The 21252-nt window shown below is 41.8% G+C and overlaps 1 protein-coding gene across 3 annotated transcripts; it reads right to left on the reverse strand.

Annotated features, from left to right (window-relative positions):
* Positions 1-1354: 1354 nt before the first annotated feature.
* On the reverse strand, positions 1355-20305 carry LOC111965667 (phosphatidylinositol 5-phosphate 4-kinase type-2 gamma). Of its 3 annotated transcripts, none has more exons than XM_023989866.2 (11): positions 20097-20305; positions 19851-20006; positions 19662-19759; positions 12905-13001; positions 12251-12400; positions 10822-10968; positions 9813-9851; positions 9559-9672; positions 9059-9329; positions 5894-5997; positions 1355-5697 (listed from the first exon to the last, which is right to left on the reverse strand). In XM_023989866.2, exons 2-11 carry the CDS (start codon positions 19998-20000, stop codon positions 5617-5619), a joined length of 1251 nt encoding a protein of 416 aa, XP_023845634.1. In that variant the 5' UTR covers positions 20001-20006; positions 20097-20305; the 3' UTR covers positions 1355-5616. The 3 variants fall into 3 exon arrangements, with proteins under 3 accessions (XP_023845634.1, XP_070300312.1, XP_023845641.1); XM_023989873.2 differs by having other exon boundaries at positions 5620-5697; positions 5854-5997; XM_070444211.1 differs by having other exon boundaries at positions 19851-20305.
* Between the last annotated feature and the right edge of the window lie 947 nt (positions 20306-21252).

Genomic DNA, 21252 nt, shown 5'->3' on the forward strand with positions numbered 1-21252 from the left:
TGTTAGAAAGTAACAAAGTTAGTTCTCATCCCATATCTCTCTCAGGTCAAACAGACGCAGAGGATATTTATCTTGGATTTGTTTCAATCTCTTTCTTAGAAAAGAGCGCCGCACCTTTTCAAACCCCTGTGTACCTCTCGGTGTTCACTCAGCAATTCCCTTTGTTCCCCATACCTACTTATTTTGTTGATCTTCCCTAGTGCAACAGGAAAACGTGTCAGCAGATTTATGATATACAAGGTGAGGACAATAAAATCTGTGACCTCTGACCCTAGGCCTGCTGTTCTGAGGAGAATGTTAAAGGAAATACCCCCCTCTAAAGGATGTTACACTGAAGGACTAAAAACCATGAAGGCGTTTGTGTGATGTCTGTCAAAGCACACAAAAACAATGTACATGTAATGGAAAGTGTTTGTGAGACAGACAACCTTAGTTCAAGCCCAGTCGAGAGGCAAGTTGAGCGAGAAAGCAAAGCTGCTAAGGAAGCACTAGGACGCTGGTTATATGCACACACAAATACACAATGAAATCGTTCCAGGAAGCTTGAGAGGGGAGGCGTATCTGGGGAAAGGACATGGTGAGCCAGTTTGACTCTCTGTCCAGCTTTTATGGCTCAATGTGTGTATTCCATCCATTTAGTGGTGCCTCCCCATTCAACACTATGCGTGGGTGGTTAATGCTTTGGGTAGGAAATGTCTGTCCATCCTTATTATCCCTGTAGTAAATCAGACTGTTACACTGTTAATCAGATTGCACTGTGATTGCCTGCCGTGTGGGATTTGGTAGTTTACTGGAAGGCATTAACATGTTAATGACATCCCTATCAGATGTTCAAGACCATTATATTCCTCTACACAGAATATTGTCCAGTGTTACCTAGTGTTTATTTTTCAGTATAACATTTCTATTGTTGACTCCGGAGTAAAATCAATTTTGTAAATATGAAATTAACACTCAGTGGTGTAAAATAACCCCAGTGTTGGTGTTAATAACCAGTGTTAAGTGTGAGTGTGTCAGTTTTACTCTGTGGAGTATAACATTCCCATCAAAACCACATCCACCATTATCAGCATGCTCTATTGCAGGTGGAAATGTTAAGGATTGTTCTTATATTTGTGTTTTTGAATGCACATTGATTGATTGATTAATCTTATGCTACAAAGATAAATAACCTATTTTTCTAAACTTATCCAATCAGTTAGATTTATTGCAGGTGATTAAACAATTCCAACTGTCGGATGTCCTAACGCTGGCTGGATTCCAAAAGGAATTACATACTGAACAAAAATATAAACGCAACATGTAAAGTCTTGGTCCCATGTTTCATGAGCTGAAATAAAAGATCCACAAAATGTTCCATATGCACAAAAAGCTTATTTATCTCAAATTGTGCACAAATTTGTTTACATCCCTGTTAGTGAACATTTCTCCTTTGCCAAGATAATCCATCCACCTGACAGGTGTGGCATATCAAGAAGCTGATTCAACAATATTATCATTACACAGGTGCACCTTGTGCTCAGGACAACAAAAGGACAAAAATGTGCTGTTTTGTCACACAACCCAATGCCACAGTTTGTGTGCAATTGGCATGCTGACTGCAGGAATGTCCACCAGAGCTGTTGCCAGAGAATTTAATGTTCATTTATATGTTCATTTTTATACCATAGTATTCCCCAAAACTTGCACTTATAATATTCCTAACGCTACTGTGTTACATGCTGACCAAACCGGCCATGTTACGTGTGCGAGCGTTGCAAAATAAATATACACCGTAGGAGGCTGCTGAGAGAAGAATGGCTCATAATAATGGTTGTAACGGAGGAAATGGAATCAAAATACCTGATGTATTTGATACCATTCCACTCTAGTCATTACCATGAGCCATTCTCCCCAATTAAGGTGCCACCAACCTCCTGTGATTTACACATATTCAATAATTTCATGCCCACTAGTCGTGGGCATCTTCGTAGCCAGGTGCTAAAATAGAACTTGGTTATATGAGCCCGTTCTATTTTAGACGTTTGACTCGTTGCAAGTACCACCTCTCTTATATACTCATTCGTTTTTACGAGGATATATCCACGTGGGTGATTGAAAGATGAACGAGGTCCACACTCCAGTCCAGTTGGTAGCGGTAACGCACCTTAAATTTGGTTGCCAACCGCCATATAAAATCCAAAGAAGATGAACGAGAAGAGATTAACCAAAGAAAACAAACTAGGTTTCCCTTTTTATCTGTGGATTAATTGTCGAAGTAGAGAACACACAATTTTCTATGACTCAAAATTACAAAGATCCATCAAAAAAAGGACCGTATGCATTTCAGGTAATAAAAAAAACACCCAGTGTTTCTCCCAGGACAAATTAGCTAGCAACAGCAAGACAGCTAAATGGCCATGAATGTTAATTTAACACTGAAAAGTATGGACCCGTGTAGGCACGGGCCCAGTGTTAAATTTAACACTGTCAGTGTTGATTTAACACTGGACAATTTGCTAGGTCTATGCTTTAAATTACATTTCTGATAAAATATGATAAGAACTTTGGGAATACTGTGACTCACCTTACTGTAGGATATCTGGATTTATGGGAGAGACAGAACTTCCGAAAATGTAACACAGATAATTTAGTAGATATCAACTCAAACATAGATTTAAAGAAACATTTAATGTAATTTGCACAAATTATATTAGCGAGTGGTTCCTAATCCGTGACTGGATCTTTTATTTCTAAGGCTCCGTATCCGTGAGTGTGCATAAAAAAAATGTAAGGAATTTTGAAATTATTTATACTTTAACTTTTGATAGTTAAGTATATTTACTTTTGATATATAAGTATATTTAAAACCAAATACTATTAGACTTTTACTCAAGTAATATTTTACTGGGTGACTTTCACCTGAGTCATTTTCTATTAAAAATGTATCTTGACTTTTACCCAAGTTTGACAATTGGGTACTTTTTCCACCACTGCCTGTTTGAGATTACCATGAATTGTTTGAGGTTTAACCTTTGATTCGTTACGTTAAATAATTCAGTAATGTCTCAAAGAAATGATGGTAATCATCTGTTTTTATCACCAGAAAGAAACTGCTAGCCATTGGTTGCTAACAGCTGAGAACTGCTAGCTAACTGGCAAGCACAAAAACAGTCAACAACTTTGGGAACACAGACCGCTAGAAATCGTCTCTAGTGGCGAAAGTAATAACTGCCGAAAATGCACAGCAAAGTGGAGAAAATTTTTGTTAAAAAAAAAGTTGTATTTATAGTGGAATACTTACACAAAATAAACGTGACACCGTTTGTAAACGATAACACAGTGCAGGAAATGAAGAAATTGATAAAAATGCTGGAAGTGGATGCTGGAATTAAACAATTAACTATGCAAATTTGCAAAAACTGTGTGCATTAAGGAAATAGATGCCTGGCTCAAATAGAAGCATGTCTCTAATAAAAGGCAGTTGTGTTCAGTGATTTAAGAAAATAAACGCCCGGGCTATTAATTGAAGTGTTACGGTTTCTCATACAATTATATTTTGTTTTAGTCAATGACAATACATGTTGCAATGTAAATACCTGCGTCATTGCATGCTAGTGCATCAATGTTTTTTTTGTTGCATAGGAAACATCAAGCTTGTGAAGGAGGGATACACAATTATGACAGCTAGTGACTGAGGATGAAAAACCTGCTGACCACTAGATGTCCTTGTATACCTATATTTACATCAAATGCACTTGATTTTTCATCAGAACTGTGTGAATTACAAGCCCATTCAATCTATTTTGGGACATCTATAATCATTTTTATTGTTTATACTCAGCAGGGGTGTACTTCAAATCATTTGTCTTCATGAATGGTTTCATGTGTGCTTGGTTGCATACCCCATCTTAAAATGTAAGAAGGCATTTGATATCACAAAGCAGGCTGTATTTCTATTTGTCCTGGATTGTCATTTCTTATTTAGTTAGCCCCACCTCACCCAAGAAATGCAAATCCATTTACAGAGAAAATACATAGATGTGTGTATGTGTCTAACAGATCCATAAGTGTTCTCCAAAATGTCCCAGATATGTCAATATGAAAATCATGTGCAATAGTGACTTTTTACACCAGTGCAGCAAGTTAGTGGACTCTATTAAGTACTGTTGAAATCAATTTGATCTGTGGGATACATTGACACCTAGTAGCGGTCGTATGGTTGATTTCTCCCTAACCATAATTTCACTGTTTGTTTTGATTGGGTAGGTCCCTGAAAACGGTCTCTACTTCTTTGTTGTGCAAGAACTACAAGCCAAATGTCAGAGAAATTGTGGACTAAATATGCAATATATTGAGAAATATTTCTTATTGTAATCCGATACCTGTGTATGTGCAGGAATGTTTGCGTCCCATAGGTTGTACTGTGGTTGTAATGTTGACACATCACCAGAGACGATCTACCATCTTGGACAACACTGGTCCTGCCATGCATGCAAAACTAGTTAACATGATAACTGGTATACCTTGTTAGCTAACTTAGCTAGTTCATCAAACAGTATTTTCTGTGCACGATGGCACTTATTAGAGCCTTGACTCTCATATGGACCTCACTGTCACTACCGGTCATCTAACAAGCCACATAGCCACCAGGGTTGCATCGGTTTCCAATGGACTTGCCTACAGCTTGCTAGCTAACACTAGCATGCTAATGTTAGCTAGCTAATGAGGATAAACCTTAGTCATGGATCCGCAAAATCAAGCAAATGGTACTGAACTCATGAAAAAATCATTGACATTGTAGTGGTTGTTTTTTTCTTAGTGACATTGCGAATATCATCTTTTTGCCATTTAATTCTGATTTAACTAGCCATGTATCTAATCTGGGTTCAGCATGAGAAAATGAATGAGACATACTGCGAGAATTTGCGCACTCACGGATACGGAGCCTCAGAAATAAAAGATCCGCTCACGGATTAGGAGCCACTCCCAATATATTAAGATACATCAGTGATTTCAAAAGAATTAAAAGCATTTCTCCACCTTGTTTTGATTTAAGGAAATCTAGGCAAACAATGACATCGATCAGTCTTTCTAAAATACCAGTTCAGTATGTGTGTCCATAAATTAATAGCCATCGCTACGGTCACTTTGTCCTTTTGTGCCTCCATCCAGTCAGAGAATCAGCTAGAAGAGCATGCCACAAAGACAATGCTCTCTCTCTTCCCATCGTCACAGAAGCCATTCAAACGCACTCTGTTGTCAGACTTCCACAGCGAATAGAACTCTGCCAGGTCTCCAAAATTCCAGTCAACCAGAACTCGAGGCATGTGACGATGTTGTTTCTCTCGTGTTCCACAGGTGGCAAAGCTAGTACTTTTTTAACTTCAATTAAATAAATAGCTTTTAAAAAACGGTATATTTCTTAGTTAATATACGGTATATTTGCTCTGTAGTTATATATATACAAAATCATCTACTTGAATTGATTCATGAAATCAAAAAGCAGTGTAGTTAAATATTAGAATCAAATACAGTATCTGTTGGATAATGAATTGTAACAACAAGGTACTAAATGGGGAGTTTTTTCGTATTGAGTCGGCCATGGTACTGTAGATGTAGCTGTTTTCTGGTAAGCTAGGCAAAGATCTTAGCAATGAACTCACGGAACCTCTTGGCGTACTGCTCAGGGTGAACGGTGGAGATTTCTGCTCCAGACTAGGAATGACAAAAACACAACATGCTAAATACAGATATTGATAAACCAACAACTTTAACTTTTCAGATAGAAAACATCTTGAAAAACAATTGAAAAATGTGGGTATTTCCTACCCCCTAAAAGGTTCTAAAGTACAGTTCAGAATTTATACTCACAACTCTATTGCAGGCATGCACACATCCGTGTGTCACTCACCCCGTGTTTGACGGTCTTGGCAGCATGAGCGGCTTTCTTCTTGGTGTCATAGTGAGTCAGGACGTCAATCAGACCCATGAAGTACACCTCCCTCTGGGGTGCACCTACAGCAGCAAGACAAGGCTATCACACAGTGGATAGACGATCATCACTCCCCTACTGACTGTGAGGTATACATGGAGCTACTGTATTGTTTACGGCGTAATACAGTATGAGACAAATCCTAACTGAATTTGGATGCACATGATACATTTTCACACAAATCTCTCATTGACACATTGATGCAGTATCAAGTAAGTAAGTCATGGGTATCTCAGGTTCGGATTGTGCCCACAAGTTCATTATTCCTCATCATCACTGTGTCTAAAGGTTAATCAACAAGAGTCTATGCGTTCTATGGAAAATAATGAACGACGTGGAAGGAGCTGCATAGAGCCACAAGTTAGCCAGCAGCATACCACCCTGCATCCTACTGCTGGCTTGCTTCTGAAGCTAAGCAGGGTTAGTCCTGGTCAGTCCCTGGATGGGAGACTAGCTGCTGCTGGAAGTGGTGTTGGAGGGCCAGTAGGAGGCCTTCTTTCCTCTGGTCTAAAAAATATCCCAATGCCCCAGGGATATACACTGCCCTGTGTAGGGTGCTGTCTTTCGGATGGGACGTTAAACAGGTGTCCTGACTCTCTGAGGTTATTAAAGATCCCATGGCACTTATTGTAAGAGTAGGGGTGTTAACCCAGCATCCTGGCTAAATTCCCAAGCTGTCCTTCATACCATCATGGTCACCTAATCATCCCCAGCTTACAATTGGTTCATTCCTCCTCTCCTCTGTAACTATTCCCCAGGTCGTTGCTGTAAATGAGAACGTGTTCTCAGTCAACTTACCTGGTAAAATAAAAAAGTTGATTATACCATGGCTATAATTTAACACATTTGCCAGGCAATTCCTACAATGCGGTGGCATTTGGACCTCAACTTTAGGAAAATATATATTTTACCTTTTTGTTTTGTATTCTATCAGAAAAATTGCGTTTGACTTTCAGAAAAACATATTGGTCAAGCTCAGGCACTTAACGGTGAACACTTGAACAGGGTTTTAACTTCTCTATCAAACATATTTTGTCTATAATTTAGCCTAACAGGGTGGACATTTATGAGTGGGACATACAGACTAACAACATGAAACATGGAAAAATAGATACAACTAAGTGTTTCTAGTTATCTAGCTTTGCACCATAGTTTTCCCACCAAAGAAATTATGACACTTCTTGAATGTGGTGCCATTGTAGGAAGGGGTCGTTTTCTTAAATGGAGAATTACAACAAACTAACAGGGTGGAAAGTGATATCAGAGAGATACAGAAAATCTTACATAAAATAATCATGAAAAACTATTGATGAAAGAGATTAACTAGGACTATAAAATAATGAAGAAAGATTTGAAACATTTTATTATTTTATGGCTTATATTTCTTGTGGAAGTTGATAAATAACATCTGGAGACATGGCAAAAATACCTACATTAACTGACAAAAAGTGTTTAAAATGCAGAAAATTCCCTTTCAGGATCCATATTTTGGTGTTAAGGTAAAGGACACCTGATCTTATATTTAAAGCCTTTTGGAATCCAAATTTTATACTAAATAAGAACTGATATTTCCTGGGGACAGAAAAGGAACCGCATATTAGGAATGACCCTGCCGCTAGAAATGTGAAGTAGCTAGCAAGTTTACTAGATAGCGACAGTAGTTAGTAACCAAACACACAGGCTTGCTAGTTTAGCTAACCGAACCATCACTCCTAGTTTGCTATTATTAAAATCTAATTCAACAAGGCCAATAATGTTTTCAATTTGACTTTTGCTTTCAAAAGCACCTCAAACATAGAACATAAGAATGAACTACAGTCACTGAATTCTACCGTGCAAATATACTGTATGTTATTTAAGTGATAATGCCCGAGAAGCCGGTGTTTGGAGGATATATTGGCACAGGTTTTGTTAGGCCCGAGACAAAGTCGGCAATATATCCTCCAAACACCAGCTTCGAGGGCATTATCACTTTTATACAACGGATTACCAACATATTCAAATAATGATTGACATATTTTCATTAAAAACGTTATTTTGATGAATTTATTCATACCATTTCATCCTTCCACAAGATATAGTCCCAACGCAAATCTAGGGTTGCTACCCAAGCCGGCTGGTCGTTTGTTCTATCAGTTCGGTTTTCAGATACATTTAGATACATCCATAAGAATGAGCTAATGAGCTAATGAGGTGTGATTTCACCTGGCATAGAACATGTGCTCTCTCATCAGGACACTGTTATTCAGAGGAGCTAGCCAACAACACAGTTAACACAATCACTTCAAACTGAAGCAGGAAAGACTGCAAACTTTGTTTCTTTTTACCTTTTTTCAATTGACATTTCTTTGTATACATCCATAAAAATGATGCCAGCTGATTCATGATTTCAACTGGCTGAGAAACGGTGCCTGCCTGTCTATCTTCCCGACACGTTCATTACTATGGACACGTTCATTACTATGGGACGGCTGGAGATCGAATTTGAATACTGAAACAATGTTGCAAATGTCAGAGAGACAGACATCAAGGTTTATACAAATGTACACTGTTGAAAACTAAATGTTAGTCTAAAAGAAATGTGAGAATGTCTAGATGTGTTTTATAGTGATGATCAAGTTTAGAAATTGTCTGGCTGGGCTGATGAGACAATGGATTGCGCAGTCAGATAGAACAGAATAAATAGGCATTTAACGTCATAGATGTAGCCGGTGGTAACTCATGGAATAGACACCGGCTAGAATGAGGTTAACCAATCAGCATTAGAACCACCATTTGTATAAAAGGAAATAATGCCCTTCAAGCCAATCAGAAACAAGTATTCAACAATGCCATGGTTTATATCAATGTATCCAACAGTTAGATCATCAATGACCATACAAAACATCCAAGACATCAAAAAAGAAACCATTCCTCTTTGAATCATTGTTCTGATCAGCTACAAAATTGACTTGTTGGGGCTCAGAACTAAATAGGACACTAGAACGTAAATTGTCATCCTAGCAATATGCCTAAAAATCTGCCATCTTGGTCAGGAAAACTTTAATTCTAGAAGTTAATTATAGGATCTCTATGGGGACTCACCCACAGCACTCTGAATGGCGTAGACGTCTACATAAGGGTCAAACTCCCCGGGCCCCAGGGGTTTAAAGGAGTTCATGTAGCCAGCGATGCCCTCAGGGGAGGTGCCATAGGAGCCCACAGCAGGAGCAGGAGTCAGGCTGTTCTCCTCCTCCTCCTCGTCCTCCGCATCATAATCATCATTCGACTCCTCCTCCATCTCCTCCTCCTCCCGGCCCACATCGTGGATCCCCAGCAGCAGGCTGTAGTCCATGATCCTCAGATGCACCAGAAACTGGAAAGAGAAAGGGAGACAGACACACACACACACACACACACACACACACACAGAAGAAGAGACAAACATAGTACAGTTAGCCACTTACAACAGCTCAGTCACATTTGTCTGTTCATCTTTCCTCCCTCTCAACCCACACTGGGGCATCCCTCTCAGCCAGTCACTCTGCAATGATGCATATTGTACTGCTGTGCAACTGATGCTGTGCCATGTCTCGGACACTCACCTCCACGTCTCTGTTGAGCTTGTCCATGATCCTCTCCTTCTCCTCCTCACTCACATAAACCTTCTGCATGTTATTCCTGAAGTCCACATCTTTGTACGTGGGCAACTCTTTCTCCTGAAAACACAATGAGAAAGAGGCGAGAGGGAGCAAGTCAATAAGATAACCAATTTGGATCTACATGTTGATCAATTTCAAGATATCCCACAACTCACTTTTGAAAATAAATCCATTTGGAGATTTTGCTATGATCTTACCTTTTCCTTTAAACTCGCTTCACGGGACACCAGAGACCCCTGATAAAAGAACACATTCTGTTTACAAACCTGCCTGTTACCAATTCTCCTGCCGAGGGCGCTGTAGGACTATTTTTCAGCTTGTGTTACTTGTTTATGTCTGGCTGACACCGCAGAGACTGGCTCTCTGCAATTATTAGTGGCTATTTACTTGTTTCCTATTTACACTCTATTTGATACTTGTTACTGTGTTATAACCTTCACCATCTACTAGTCGATTACAGTCGTTGTTGTGCCTTACTTTGTAATAGCCTACTATATCTATCATCATATACAGTTATTAACTATGGTTGCTATTGCTCATCACTGCAATGTATTATCATATACAGTCCTTCATATTGAGCTATTCCAGTTCTATGCCATTACAGTGTTGAAGCTCATTCATACCCATGTGTTACTCTGCTATAGTCATTGTAGCCTATATGTTTATATTCATTATTCCTTTCCCTGTACCTTTCAGAACCAACCCCATGTACCTATGTTCTAGTGTGTGTAAATTAAGTTTCCCTGTGTGTGTGTGTGTGTGTGTGTAACTTTGTGAGGCTGCCTTATTCTCTAACCAGGGGCGGAGAGCCGGGTTGCTTTCTTTCACTGCCAGTAATTACATCTATGGTGGAACTGAGCAAAACTACTGTGGACAGAATGGGTAACGACACCAGTATACCATCTAGTGGTCCGTCTGTGTGAGAGCATAATCTCAATATAACCACATTATTGTAAGTAGACTAACTTTATCCTGAGCCCAAACCAGTAATATACCTCATATCCACAACATGGAACATCATAGAACAGTGATGAGTGACCTGAATATATGGGCTAAATGTTGTTACATAATTCAAATTTTAAAAAATGTGGTTGCACTCAAAATATCCTAAACATGATGTATTGAAAAAGTGTATAGGACTTTCTTTATGACTACTGCTGATGCAAAAAGGTATTTTATAAAATAATGTGATTGATTGATTGATACCTTAAGGTCGTACTTCCTGTGAACGTTGAGCCTGTGGCTGAACATGTTCCTCATAACGATGAGGTAGGTGTCCTCACTCTCCACAGTCACCCGGTACATGGCCAGAAACTGAGGGAGCAGTGTGCTGCCGTGACACGTCACTATGTGCTGGCAGAGAGGGAGAACCAGGGACGATGTGGGTGAGGTGAGCTTAATAAAGTATGCCGTTATTTTATTTAAGTGTGATGCTGCATCTGTATATGAGATTGCTTCTCAACTACAGTACAGGACGTGCAGAGCATTGTTCCAGCCCAGCACTAAAACACATGATATCCCTCTCGTGGTGTGGGGGCTGTGCTTTGGCAAAGTGGGTGGGATTATATCCTGCCTGTTTGGCCCTGTACGGGGGTATCGTCGGACGGGGCCACAGTGTCTCCCGACCCCTCCTGTCTTAGCCTCCAGTATTTATGCTGCAGTAGGGTCAGTCTGTTATATCCGGTGTCCTGTGTGAATTTAAGTATGCTCTCTCTAATTATCTTTCTTTCTCTCTCTCTCTCTCTCTCTCGGAGGACCTGAGCCCTAGGACCATGTCTCAGGACTACCTTGCCTGATGACTCCTTGCTGTCCCCAGTCCACCTGGCCGTGCTGCTGCTCCAGTTTCAACTGTTCTGCCTGCAGCTATGGAACCCTGACCTGTTCACCGGACGTGCTACCTGTCCCAGACCTGCTGTTTTCAACTCTCTAGAGACAGCAGGAGCGGTAGAGATACTCTGAATGATCGGATGAAAATGAATGAAAAGCCAACTGACATTTACTCCTGAGGTGCTGACCTGTTGCACCCTCGACAACCACTGTGATTATTATTATTTGACCCTGCTGGTCATCTATGAACATTTGAACATCTTGGCTATGTTCTGTTATAATCTCCACCCGGCACAGCCAGAAGAGGACTGGCCACCCCTCATAGCCTGGTTCCTCTCTAGGTTTCTTCCTAGGTTTTGGCCTTTCTAGGGAGTTTTTCCTAGCCACAGTGCTTCTACACCTGCATTGCTTGCTGTTTGGGGTTTTAGGCTGGGTTTCTGTACAGCACTTTTGAGATATCAGCTGATGTAAGAAGGGCTTTATAAATACATTTGATTATTGAAATAATCACTAATTGAATCAGCTGCATAGCATGCTAGCAGACACCCATAGAATTCCAGTCATCCAACTTTCTTCATACTGGACACAAAGACATAAAAATGGTATCCACGAGTTCATCTGACCGGGGGAGTAGATAAAGGGCCTCATTGCTGAAATCCCGAAGTATCACTTTAATGCTGAGTTGGAACAAAAGCTTAAAAACACCCATCTCCAGAGTCTCCAGGACCAGCTTGCACTCTCACTGTTGCACAGTTGTGTACTAAAGGGAATAGGTTGCCAGATGGGAATAGGGTGCCAGTGTTGTTACCTGGTGATATTCAGACAGGATGTTGTGCATGTCCTCCACTTCCTCACTGGAGATCTGTTTGAGTTTCAGGGTGCGATCATATGATGTCAGCAGCAGCCCCACTCCGTGACCATCCCCGTCCTTCACTGGAGGGCTGCGTGCCAGAGAAGCCTGGGTATCAGAGGGGATATGAAGTTAAGAGAAGTGCAATGCTATGGAAAACATTTTACATCTCTGTACATAAAGGGGATGGTTAACCACAAAATCTAACAGATGTTTTCATGACTGAAACGTAAATTAATGTGGAGTTCATGTTTTTCTAACACAACATCAAAACAGATGGTAGATGCATCTCTTAGAAGAAAATTGGGATATGACTGATTAAACAGGCATCGGACCAGTAAAATTCCATCACCTTTGAATGGCAACTCTCCCCCAAATCATACATGAGTCCCTATTAATGTCACATAACCTGTGACAATGAAAAGACACCACTATGTGAAAACATGCAGTGAACACACAGACCTTACCTACCAACCAATCTATGCAAATATTATGCCAACCTCATGCAAATTTAAAACTGCCCCATTCAAACCTACCCCCTTTCTAGTAGGCCATCAAAGCCACAGAGCTTATAAAGACTCACCATGTTTGCCTGTGTGTGGGTATTCATACCTGATAATCCAGATCCTCGATTCCAAAGCGCTCTCGGAGATTGCGGAACACCTGTGGACAATACTCTTTGAACTTGAAATGTCCTGGAAGATTCTCTCTGTAGAGAAACAAATAATAGAGATCAAAAGTGTAACTATTGATGTTTATTACAGCTTTATATTATTTTTCTGGATTACCGATCATACAAGTAGAACGAATGGGGATGCCTCTTCTACTCATTCTAATTCTATGGGTTTTATAAGGTTAGGCCTATATGAATTCAACATTCACAAACATTAGGACTATAATTCTACATCCTGTAGACAAACATGAGAGACACCAGAACCAGACTTCAACTTAATGACCTGATGCACTACAACTATTAACCACGAGGACATGGATATCATTTGGCCTCTATTCTGCATGTTGTTTTGCATCTCCCTCTCTCTTTCCCTCTCCTCTCCCTACTTGAGGCAGGAATTTCACACTTCATTGTTCAGAAACGGGACAACACGCTTCTAATCATTCTCCCAAGTGCTTTCAGCTGTGTACTACAACTTAGGGAGGAAAGCAGAGAAGAGAACAAACTGTAAATACAAGGATCGGAATGAGCAACTTGTACAACTGAGCTCAATAACTGATTAATATTGTGAAGTGTATTGAAGAATAATCTGAGGACAAGCTCAAATCAATTATATTGTTGCAACCACCACCGTGCAATAACCATTTTGGATGAGTAAGTTTTGCAGTCCAAGGGCTACTGTAAAAATAGCATTGCAATAATAACTGGATTAATAATAGAGGACGGCATTTCTGAGAACATCTGATTGATATTACGATATCTGAACCACTGTGCCTATCATTCCAAAATTATTTCAAAGGACTTTCTCATTCTTGTGCAAATGAAAAAGAATCCAAACAAAGTAAAGTGGGAGCAATCCTCCACCAGGGCCTGAATTCCTGACCAGATTAAAGGATTGGAAAAATCTACCAAATCTCATTGAGGTTTATACAGTTTACGGTCTCTGCCTAGGAAACATGCAGGACCCCACTGTACAATAACAACACAAAATGAGACATCAGAGCAGCCAATCTCTGGCCTTTGACAAATACAAGAATACACTTTTTTAAATTAGACTCATCTCTGTCACTTCTGTGTGCGTCTCACACACCCACACACACACACACACACACACTCTCTCTCTGTGTGTCCGATTCCTTTCACATTCCTTTCAGTGGACATGTCATCGTGAGTCTAATTGCGCTGTCTACTTAGCCATTGAGCGTCATGGTGTTTGTGTGAGCTGAGCTGCACCGAGAGATTAAACAATCCCTGCTATGGTCCACACACCGGACATTTCTTTCCCTTTTAGAATAGTATGAGCACTTTACTGTAAATCTTCCTTCTTACAAAACCTGCAAGGCTCCAAAGCTCTCAACAATGCTTTAGGTAGCAGTGTTTCCCAAAAACACTCCCTCTCACATCTCTGCACAGAATGCAGCTTCATAGGTAGTGCTCGCCTTTGAAATTCAGATAAACATAGACAAACCTATCTTCTAATATGCACATATTGCTAGAACAGAAAATTGGTTTGTGGCAAAGATCAGGGCCGGTTCCAGGCATAAGCAACATAAACGTTCTCTTAGGTCCACGTTGCGGCCGAGGGCCCTCGACCAAATTTTTTAAAACATGTTTTTTTTAGGAACTCAGTCGGGGTCTCAACTTACTAAGAATAGTAGAATAAACCATGTGCAATTCCAAAATTTGGTTGTGCATCAGCAGTTTTTCTCTTGTTATGTCAGTCACTGACTGCCACTCAATTAGCCATGTCACCAAACAATGTTTAGACTGGTAGTTTTCTACATATGTAGTAAATTAGCTTTAAAATGTGCAAAAATGTATCTCCACACCATGGCAAAATTGGTATATTTGCAAGAAATTAGCAGTAACTGCAATTGTATGCTCTCTGCTCCTTGGCAAAATGAGTGGAATTGCATGAAATGTGTTAGAAAATTGCAATGTTTTCTCTCTGCCCCATGGCAAAATGTGTATAATTGGGTAAAAACATGACTTAAAAAAGGTCCAATGCAGCTGTTTTTTTTAATCTCACTATCAAATCATTTCAGGGTAATAATTAAGTACCTTACAGGGATTTTTTTACCATTTTAATTTAAAACATTGACAAAAATAGCTTCTTAGTAAAAGCCATTGAGAGCATCCTGATTGTTGCATCACTGCCTGGTATGGCAACTGCTCGGCCTCTGACCCGCAAGGCTCTACAGAGGGTAGTGCGTACAGCTCAGTACATCACCGGAGCCAAGCTTCCTGCCATCCAGGACCTCTATACCAGGCGGTGTCAGGGGAAGGACCTAAAAATTGTCAAAACTCCAGCCACCCTAATCATAGACTGTTCTCTCTGCAAATGCACGGCAAGCGGTACGAGAGCGCCACGTCTGGGTCCAAGAGGCTTCTTATTAACAGCTTCTACCCCCAAGCCATAAGACTCCTGAACATCTAATCAAATGGCTACACATACTTTACCACCACAGACAGCTAAGACCGCACTCAGTCAGCTGTATAAGGAAATAAGCAAACAGGAAACCACTCACCCAGAGGCGGCGCTCCTAGTGGCCGGAGACTTTATGCAGGGAAACTTAAATCAGTTCTACCAAAATCCTATCAACATGTTAAATGTGCAACCAGAAGAAAAACATTCTAGATCACCTGTACTCTACACACAGAGACGCGTACAAAGCTCTCCCTCACCCTCCATTTGGTAAATCCGACCACAATTCTATCCTCCTGATTCCTGCTTACAAGCAAAAATTAAAACAGGAAGCACCAGTGACTCGGTCTATAAAAAAGTGGTCATTCCTCTTGGTTCGCGCCCAGGCTCTGTCGCAGCCGGCCGCGACCGTGAGGTCCGTGGGGCGATGCACAATTGGCCTAACGTCGTCCGGGTTAGGGAGGGTTTGGCCGGTAGGGATATCCTTGTCTCATCGCGCTCCAGCGACTCCTGTGGCGGGCCGGGTGCAGTGCGCGCTAACCGAAGGGGCCAGGTGCACGGTGTTTCCTCCGACACATTGGTGCGGCTGGCTTCCGGGTTGGAGGCGCGCTGTGTTAAGAAGCAGTGCGGCTTGGTTGGGTTGTGCTTCGGAGGACGCATGGCTTTCGACCTTCGTCTCTCCCGAACCCGTACGGGAGTTGTAGCGATGAGACAAGATAGTAATTACTAGCGATTGGATACCACGAAAATTGGGGAGAAAAGGGGAGAAAAAAAAAAAAGTGGTCAGATGAAGCAGATGCTAAACTACAGGACTGTTTTGCTATCACAGACTGGAACATGTTCCGGGATTCTTCCGATGGCATTGAGGAGTACACAACATCAGTCACTGGCTTTATCAATAAGTGCATCGAGGACATCGTCCCCACAGTGACTTTACGTACATACCCCAACCAGAAGCCATGGATTACAGGCAACATTCACACTGAGCTAAAGGGTAGAGCTGCCGCTTTCAAGGTGCGGGACTCTAACCCGGAAGCAGACAAAAAATCCTGCTATGCCCTGCGATGAACCATCAAACAGGCAAAGCGTCAATACAGGGCTAAGATTGAATCATACTACACTGGCTCCAACTCTCGTCATATGTGGCAGGGCTTGCAAACTATTACAGACTACAAAGGAAAGCACAGCCGCGAGCTGCCCAGTGACACGAGCCTACCAGACGACCTAAATCACTTCTATGCTCGCTTCGAGACAAGCAACACTGAGGCATGCATGAGAGCATCAGCTGTTCCAGATGACTGTGTGATCACGCTCTCCGTAGCCAACGTGAGTAAGACCTTTAAACAGGTCAACATACACAAGGCCGCGGGGCCAGACGGATTACCAGGACGTGTGCTCCGGGCATGTGCTGACCAAATGGCAGGTGTCTTCACTGACATTTTCAACATGTCCCTGATTGAGTCTGTAATACCAACATGTTTCAAGCAGACGCGCATAAGTCCCTGTGCCCAAGAACACAAAGGCAACCTGCCTAAATGACTACAGACCCGTAGCACTCACGTCCGTAGCCATGAAGTGCTTTGAAAGGCTGGTCATGACTCACATCAAACACATTATCCCAGAAACCCTAGACCCACTCCAATTTGCATACCGCCCAAACAGATCCACAGATGATGCAATCTCTATTGCACTCAACACTGCCCTTTCCCACCTGGACAAAAGGAAACTTTATTGGTGAGAATGCTATTCATTGACTACAGCTCAGCGTTCAACACCATAGTGCCCTCAAAGCTCATCACTAAGCTAAGGATCCTGGGACTAAACACCTCCCTCCGCAACTGGATCCTGGACTTCCTGACGGTCCGCCCCCAGGTGGTGAGGGTAGGTAGCAACACATCTGCCACGCTGATCCTCAACACTGGAGCTCCACAGGGGTGCGTGCTCAGTCCCCTCCTGTACTCCCTGTTCACCCACGACTGCATTGCCAGGCACGACTCCAACAACATCATTAAGTTTGCAGACGACACAACAGTGGTAGGCCTGATCACCGACAACGACGAGACAGCCTATAGGGAGGAGGTCAGAGACCTGGCCGGGTGGTGCCAAAATAACAACCTATCCCTCAACGTAACTAAGACTAAGGAGATGATTGTGGACTACAGGAAAAGGAGGACCGAGCACGCCCCCATTCTCATCGACGGGGCTGTAGTGGAGCAGGTTGAGAGCTTCAAGTCCCAAGCTTCAAGTCCCTTGGTGTCCACATCAACAACAAACTAGAATGGTCCAAACACACCAACACAGTCGTGAAGAGGTCACGACAAAGCCTATTCCCCCTCAGGAAACTAAAAAGATTTGCATGGTTCCTGAGATCCTCAAAAGGTTCTACAGTTGCAACATCGAGAGCATCCTGACTGGTCGCATCACTGCCTGGTACGGCAATTGCTCGGCCTCTGACCACAAGGCACTACAAGGGCTAGTGTGTACGGCCCAGTACATCACTGGGGCTAAGCTGCCTGCCATCCAGGACCTCTACACCAGGCGGTGTCATTGTCAAAGACCCCAGCCACCCCAGTCATAGACTGTTCTCTCTACTACTGCATGGCAAGCGGTACCGGAGTGCCAAGTCTAGGACAAAAAGGCTTCTCAACAGTTTTTACCCCCAAGCCGTAAGACTCCTGAACAGATAATCAAATGGCTACCCGGACTATTTGCATTGTGTGTCCCCCCAACCCCTCTTTTTACGCTGCTGCTACTCTCTATTTATCATATATGCATAGTCACTTTAACTATACATTCATGTATATACTACCTCAATTGGGCCTACCAACCAGTGCTCCCGCACATTGGCTAACCGGGCTATCTGCATTGTGTCCCGCCACCCGCCAACCCCTCTGTTACGCTACTGCTACTCTCTGTTCATCATATATGCATAGTCACTTTAACCATATCTACATGTACATACTACCTCAATCAGCCTGACTAACCGGTGTCTGTATGTAGCCTCGCTACTTTTATAGCCTCGCTAATGTATATAGCCTGTCTTTTTTACTGTTATTTTACTTACCTATTTTTCACCTAACACCTTTTTTGCACTATTGGTTAGAGCCTGTAAGTAAGCATTTCACTGTAAGGTCTACACCTGTTGTATTCGGCACACGTGACAAATAAACTTTGATTTGATTTGATTCTACCTACATGTACATATTACCTCAATTACCTCGACCCCGGTGCCCCTGCATATTGACTCTGTAACGGTGCCCCCTGTATATAGCCCCCTGTTATTTACTGCTGCTCTTTAATTATTTGTTATTCTCATCTCTTACTTTTTGGGGGTATTTTCTTAAAAACGGCATTGTTGGTTTAGGGCTTGTAAGTAAGCATTTCACTGTAAGGTCTACACCTGTTGTATTCGGCACACGTGACAAATAAACTTTGATTTGATTTGATTCTACCTACATGTACATATTACCTCAATTACCTCGACCCCGGTGCCCCTGCATATTGACTCTGTAACGGTGCCCCCTGTATATAGCCCCCTGTTATTTACTGCTGCTCTTTAATTATTTGTTATTCTCATCTCTTACTTTTTGGGGGTATTTTCTTAAAAACGGCATTGTTGGTTTAGGGCTTGTAAGTAAGCATTTCACTGTAAGGTCTACACCTGTTGTATTTGGCACATGTGACAAATACAATTTGATTTGATTTGAATTTCTCAAGCAAGAATTTTGCTAGGACTGTCTGGGAGTGGTCTGGGTGGGAAGGGGAAAACTGAAAATGAGCTAATATTGTCAGAGAGGTTTGGAACTCTTATTGGTCTATTAACTAATTTACAGCATGGTGCTGTCATAATGGAAGACCAATAATCCATCCCACCAAAACAGGCTGAAATTTCAGCTGGTCTTTTCAAACAGCTGTTACACTAATAGGCCAATATCATCATGTTCTCAGTTTCACAGTATTATTCCAACCTCAGTGTGTAAAATAACATTTTTGATTGCACTAGGCCTTTAAAACAACACCATTTACTCTACGCCCCATGGAAAAATGTGTACAATTCAAGGAAATTAACTTTAAAACTAAAAGAGCCACCAAATCTTGCTTAGGGCCCCCAAACGGCTAGAGCCGGCCCTGGCAGAGATTGTGTGACAAATTTGGAACAATTGAGTCAAGAAGGGGATTTATAATCAGATTACATTATTAATTCTCCACTTGAGCAAGGATCAATATATCTATTTTTACGGAGTTGTATGTAGTCTAATAAGGTAGCCTACTTGTTGAAGAGATGGTTGTTGACTTTGATCTTGGTATTGGCTTTGAAGTCATCAGGAAGCAGCATGACGGGGACAGGCACCTGGACCAGGTCATTAATCTGCAGATAGTGGATACGTTACACTGTTAGAACACACACAATAATAATAATAATAACAACATCAACAAAAACTTTGATTTAATCGACGTACCGAGTGATTGACTCCCCACATAATGACGCTTAGAACAGGGTCACTGGCTCGGAACACCTCCACTTTCTGCTGTACAAAATGTTTCTTCTTTGTCTTCGTTTTGGGAGCCAGGATACTCAAAGGACTCGAAGTGGCACCCGGAGAAGCCATTGCGCGCTTAAAGTACAGTAAACAATAGTCTGAGTTGGTTGCAATGAAGAGCAGAGGACAAAAAAATCGTTATTAATTTTGTTTACATGAATTCACCTTTGGTTTGATGTTGTTATTCGGTCCCAAGTTTGTGACGCTGCCACGACAAACTCCTTCAATGACTCCCTGGTTTAATTATTTATTTTTGCCTTCTTTAAGTGACTCTGTTGCCCTAATAGTCGCCGAAAAACAAACTCAGATCACATTAAAGACACTCGCCATCATCTTGCATCACCTACCCAGTGTCCAGTTGACAGGTGCGCAACGATTTCAGCGCTCGCGCACTCCGCCCACAAATGCAGCAACATCAAATCTAATTTTATTAATCACATGCCTCGTAAACAACAGGTGTGGACTAACAGGGAAAAGTTTGTTTTACGGGAACTTCCCAAACATGCAGAGAGAAGTAAACTAGAGAAAGTAAAACAAGCAATAATACATGTAATAATAGATACACCATGAGTAACAATAACTTGGATACAGGGGGTAGCTGTACAGAGTTGATGTGTCAAAACAAGTTATTGCAAAAAGGCTCACTACAGATAGTCCGATAGCTATTTGGTTAACTATTTAGCAGTCTTATTGCTTGTGGGTTGAAGCTGTTCAGGTTCCTGTTGGTTCCATACTTGGTGCAGTCTATGACTTGGGCGCTGGAGTTTTTTATTTATTTTATTTAGGGCCCTCCTCTGACACCACCTGGCATAGATGTCCTGGATGGCAGGGAGCTCCTTCCCAGTGATGCCAAGCAGTTGCCATACCAAGCGGTGATGCAGCCAGTCATGGTACAGCTGTATAACTTTTGTTTTTTAAATGTATCCTTTATTTAATTGTTTTACTTTCTTTTTTGAGGATCTGATGGCCCATGCCAAATCTTTTGAGCCTCCTGGGGAGGATGAGGAGTTGTTGTGCCCTCTTCGCGACTGTGTTGGTGTGTTTGGACCATTATAGATCCTTAGTGATGTGGACACCGAGGAACTTGAAGCTCTCAACCCGCTCCACTGCAGCCCTGTTGATGTGAATTGGGGCGTGCTCGGTCCTCCGTTTCCTGTAGTCCACAATCAGCTCCTTTGTCTTGCTGACGTTGAGGGAGAGGTTGTTGTCCTGGCACCACACTGCCCTCCTCCCTATATGCTTTCTCATCAACAACTTTGAACAGGGAATACAGGATGAGACCAAGCAGGCACCCCTGAGGGGCCCCCTTGTTGAAGGTCAG

The sequence above is a fragment of the Salvelinus sp. IW2-2015 genome, linkage group LG1 (assembly GCF_002910315.2).
Source record: "Salvelinus sp. IW2-2015 linkage group LG1, ASM291031v2, whole genome shotgun sequence".
Lineage (NCBI taxonomy): Eukaryota > Metazoa > Chordata > Actinopteri > Salmoniformes > Salmonidae > Salvelinus > Salvelinus sp. IW2-2015.

Coding starts and splice junctions, on each gene's coding strand:
- LOC111965667 (XM_023989866.2), bottom strand. CDS start 20,000: ATGGCTTCTCCGGGTGCCACTTCGAGTCCTTTGAGTATCCTGGCTCCC. Junction 12,401..12,904: donor TCGAGGATCTGGATTATCAG/GTATGAATACCC, acceptor TCTGATACCCAG/GCTTCTCTGGCACGCAGCCC. Junction 9,330..9,558: donor AGCTCAACAGAGACGTGGAG/GTGAGTGTCCGA, acceptor TTCTCTTTCCAG/TTTCTGGTGCATCTGAGGAT.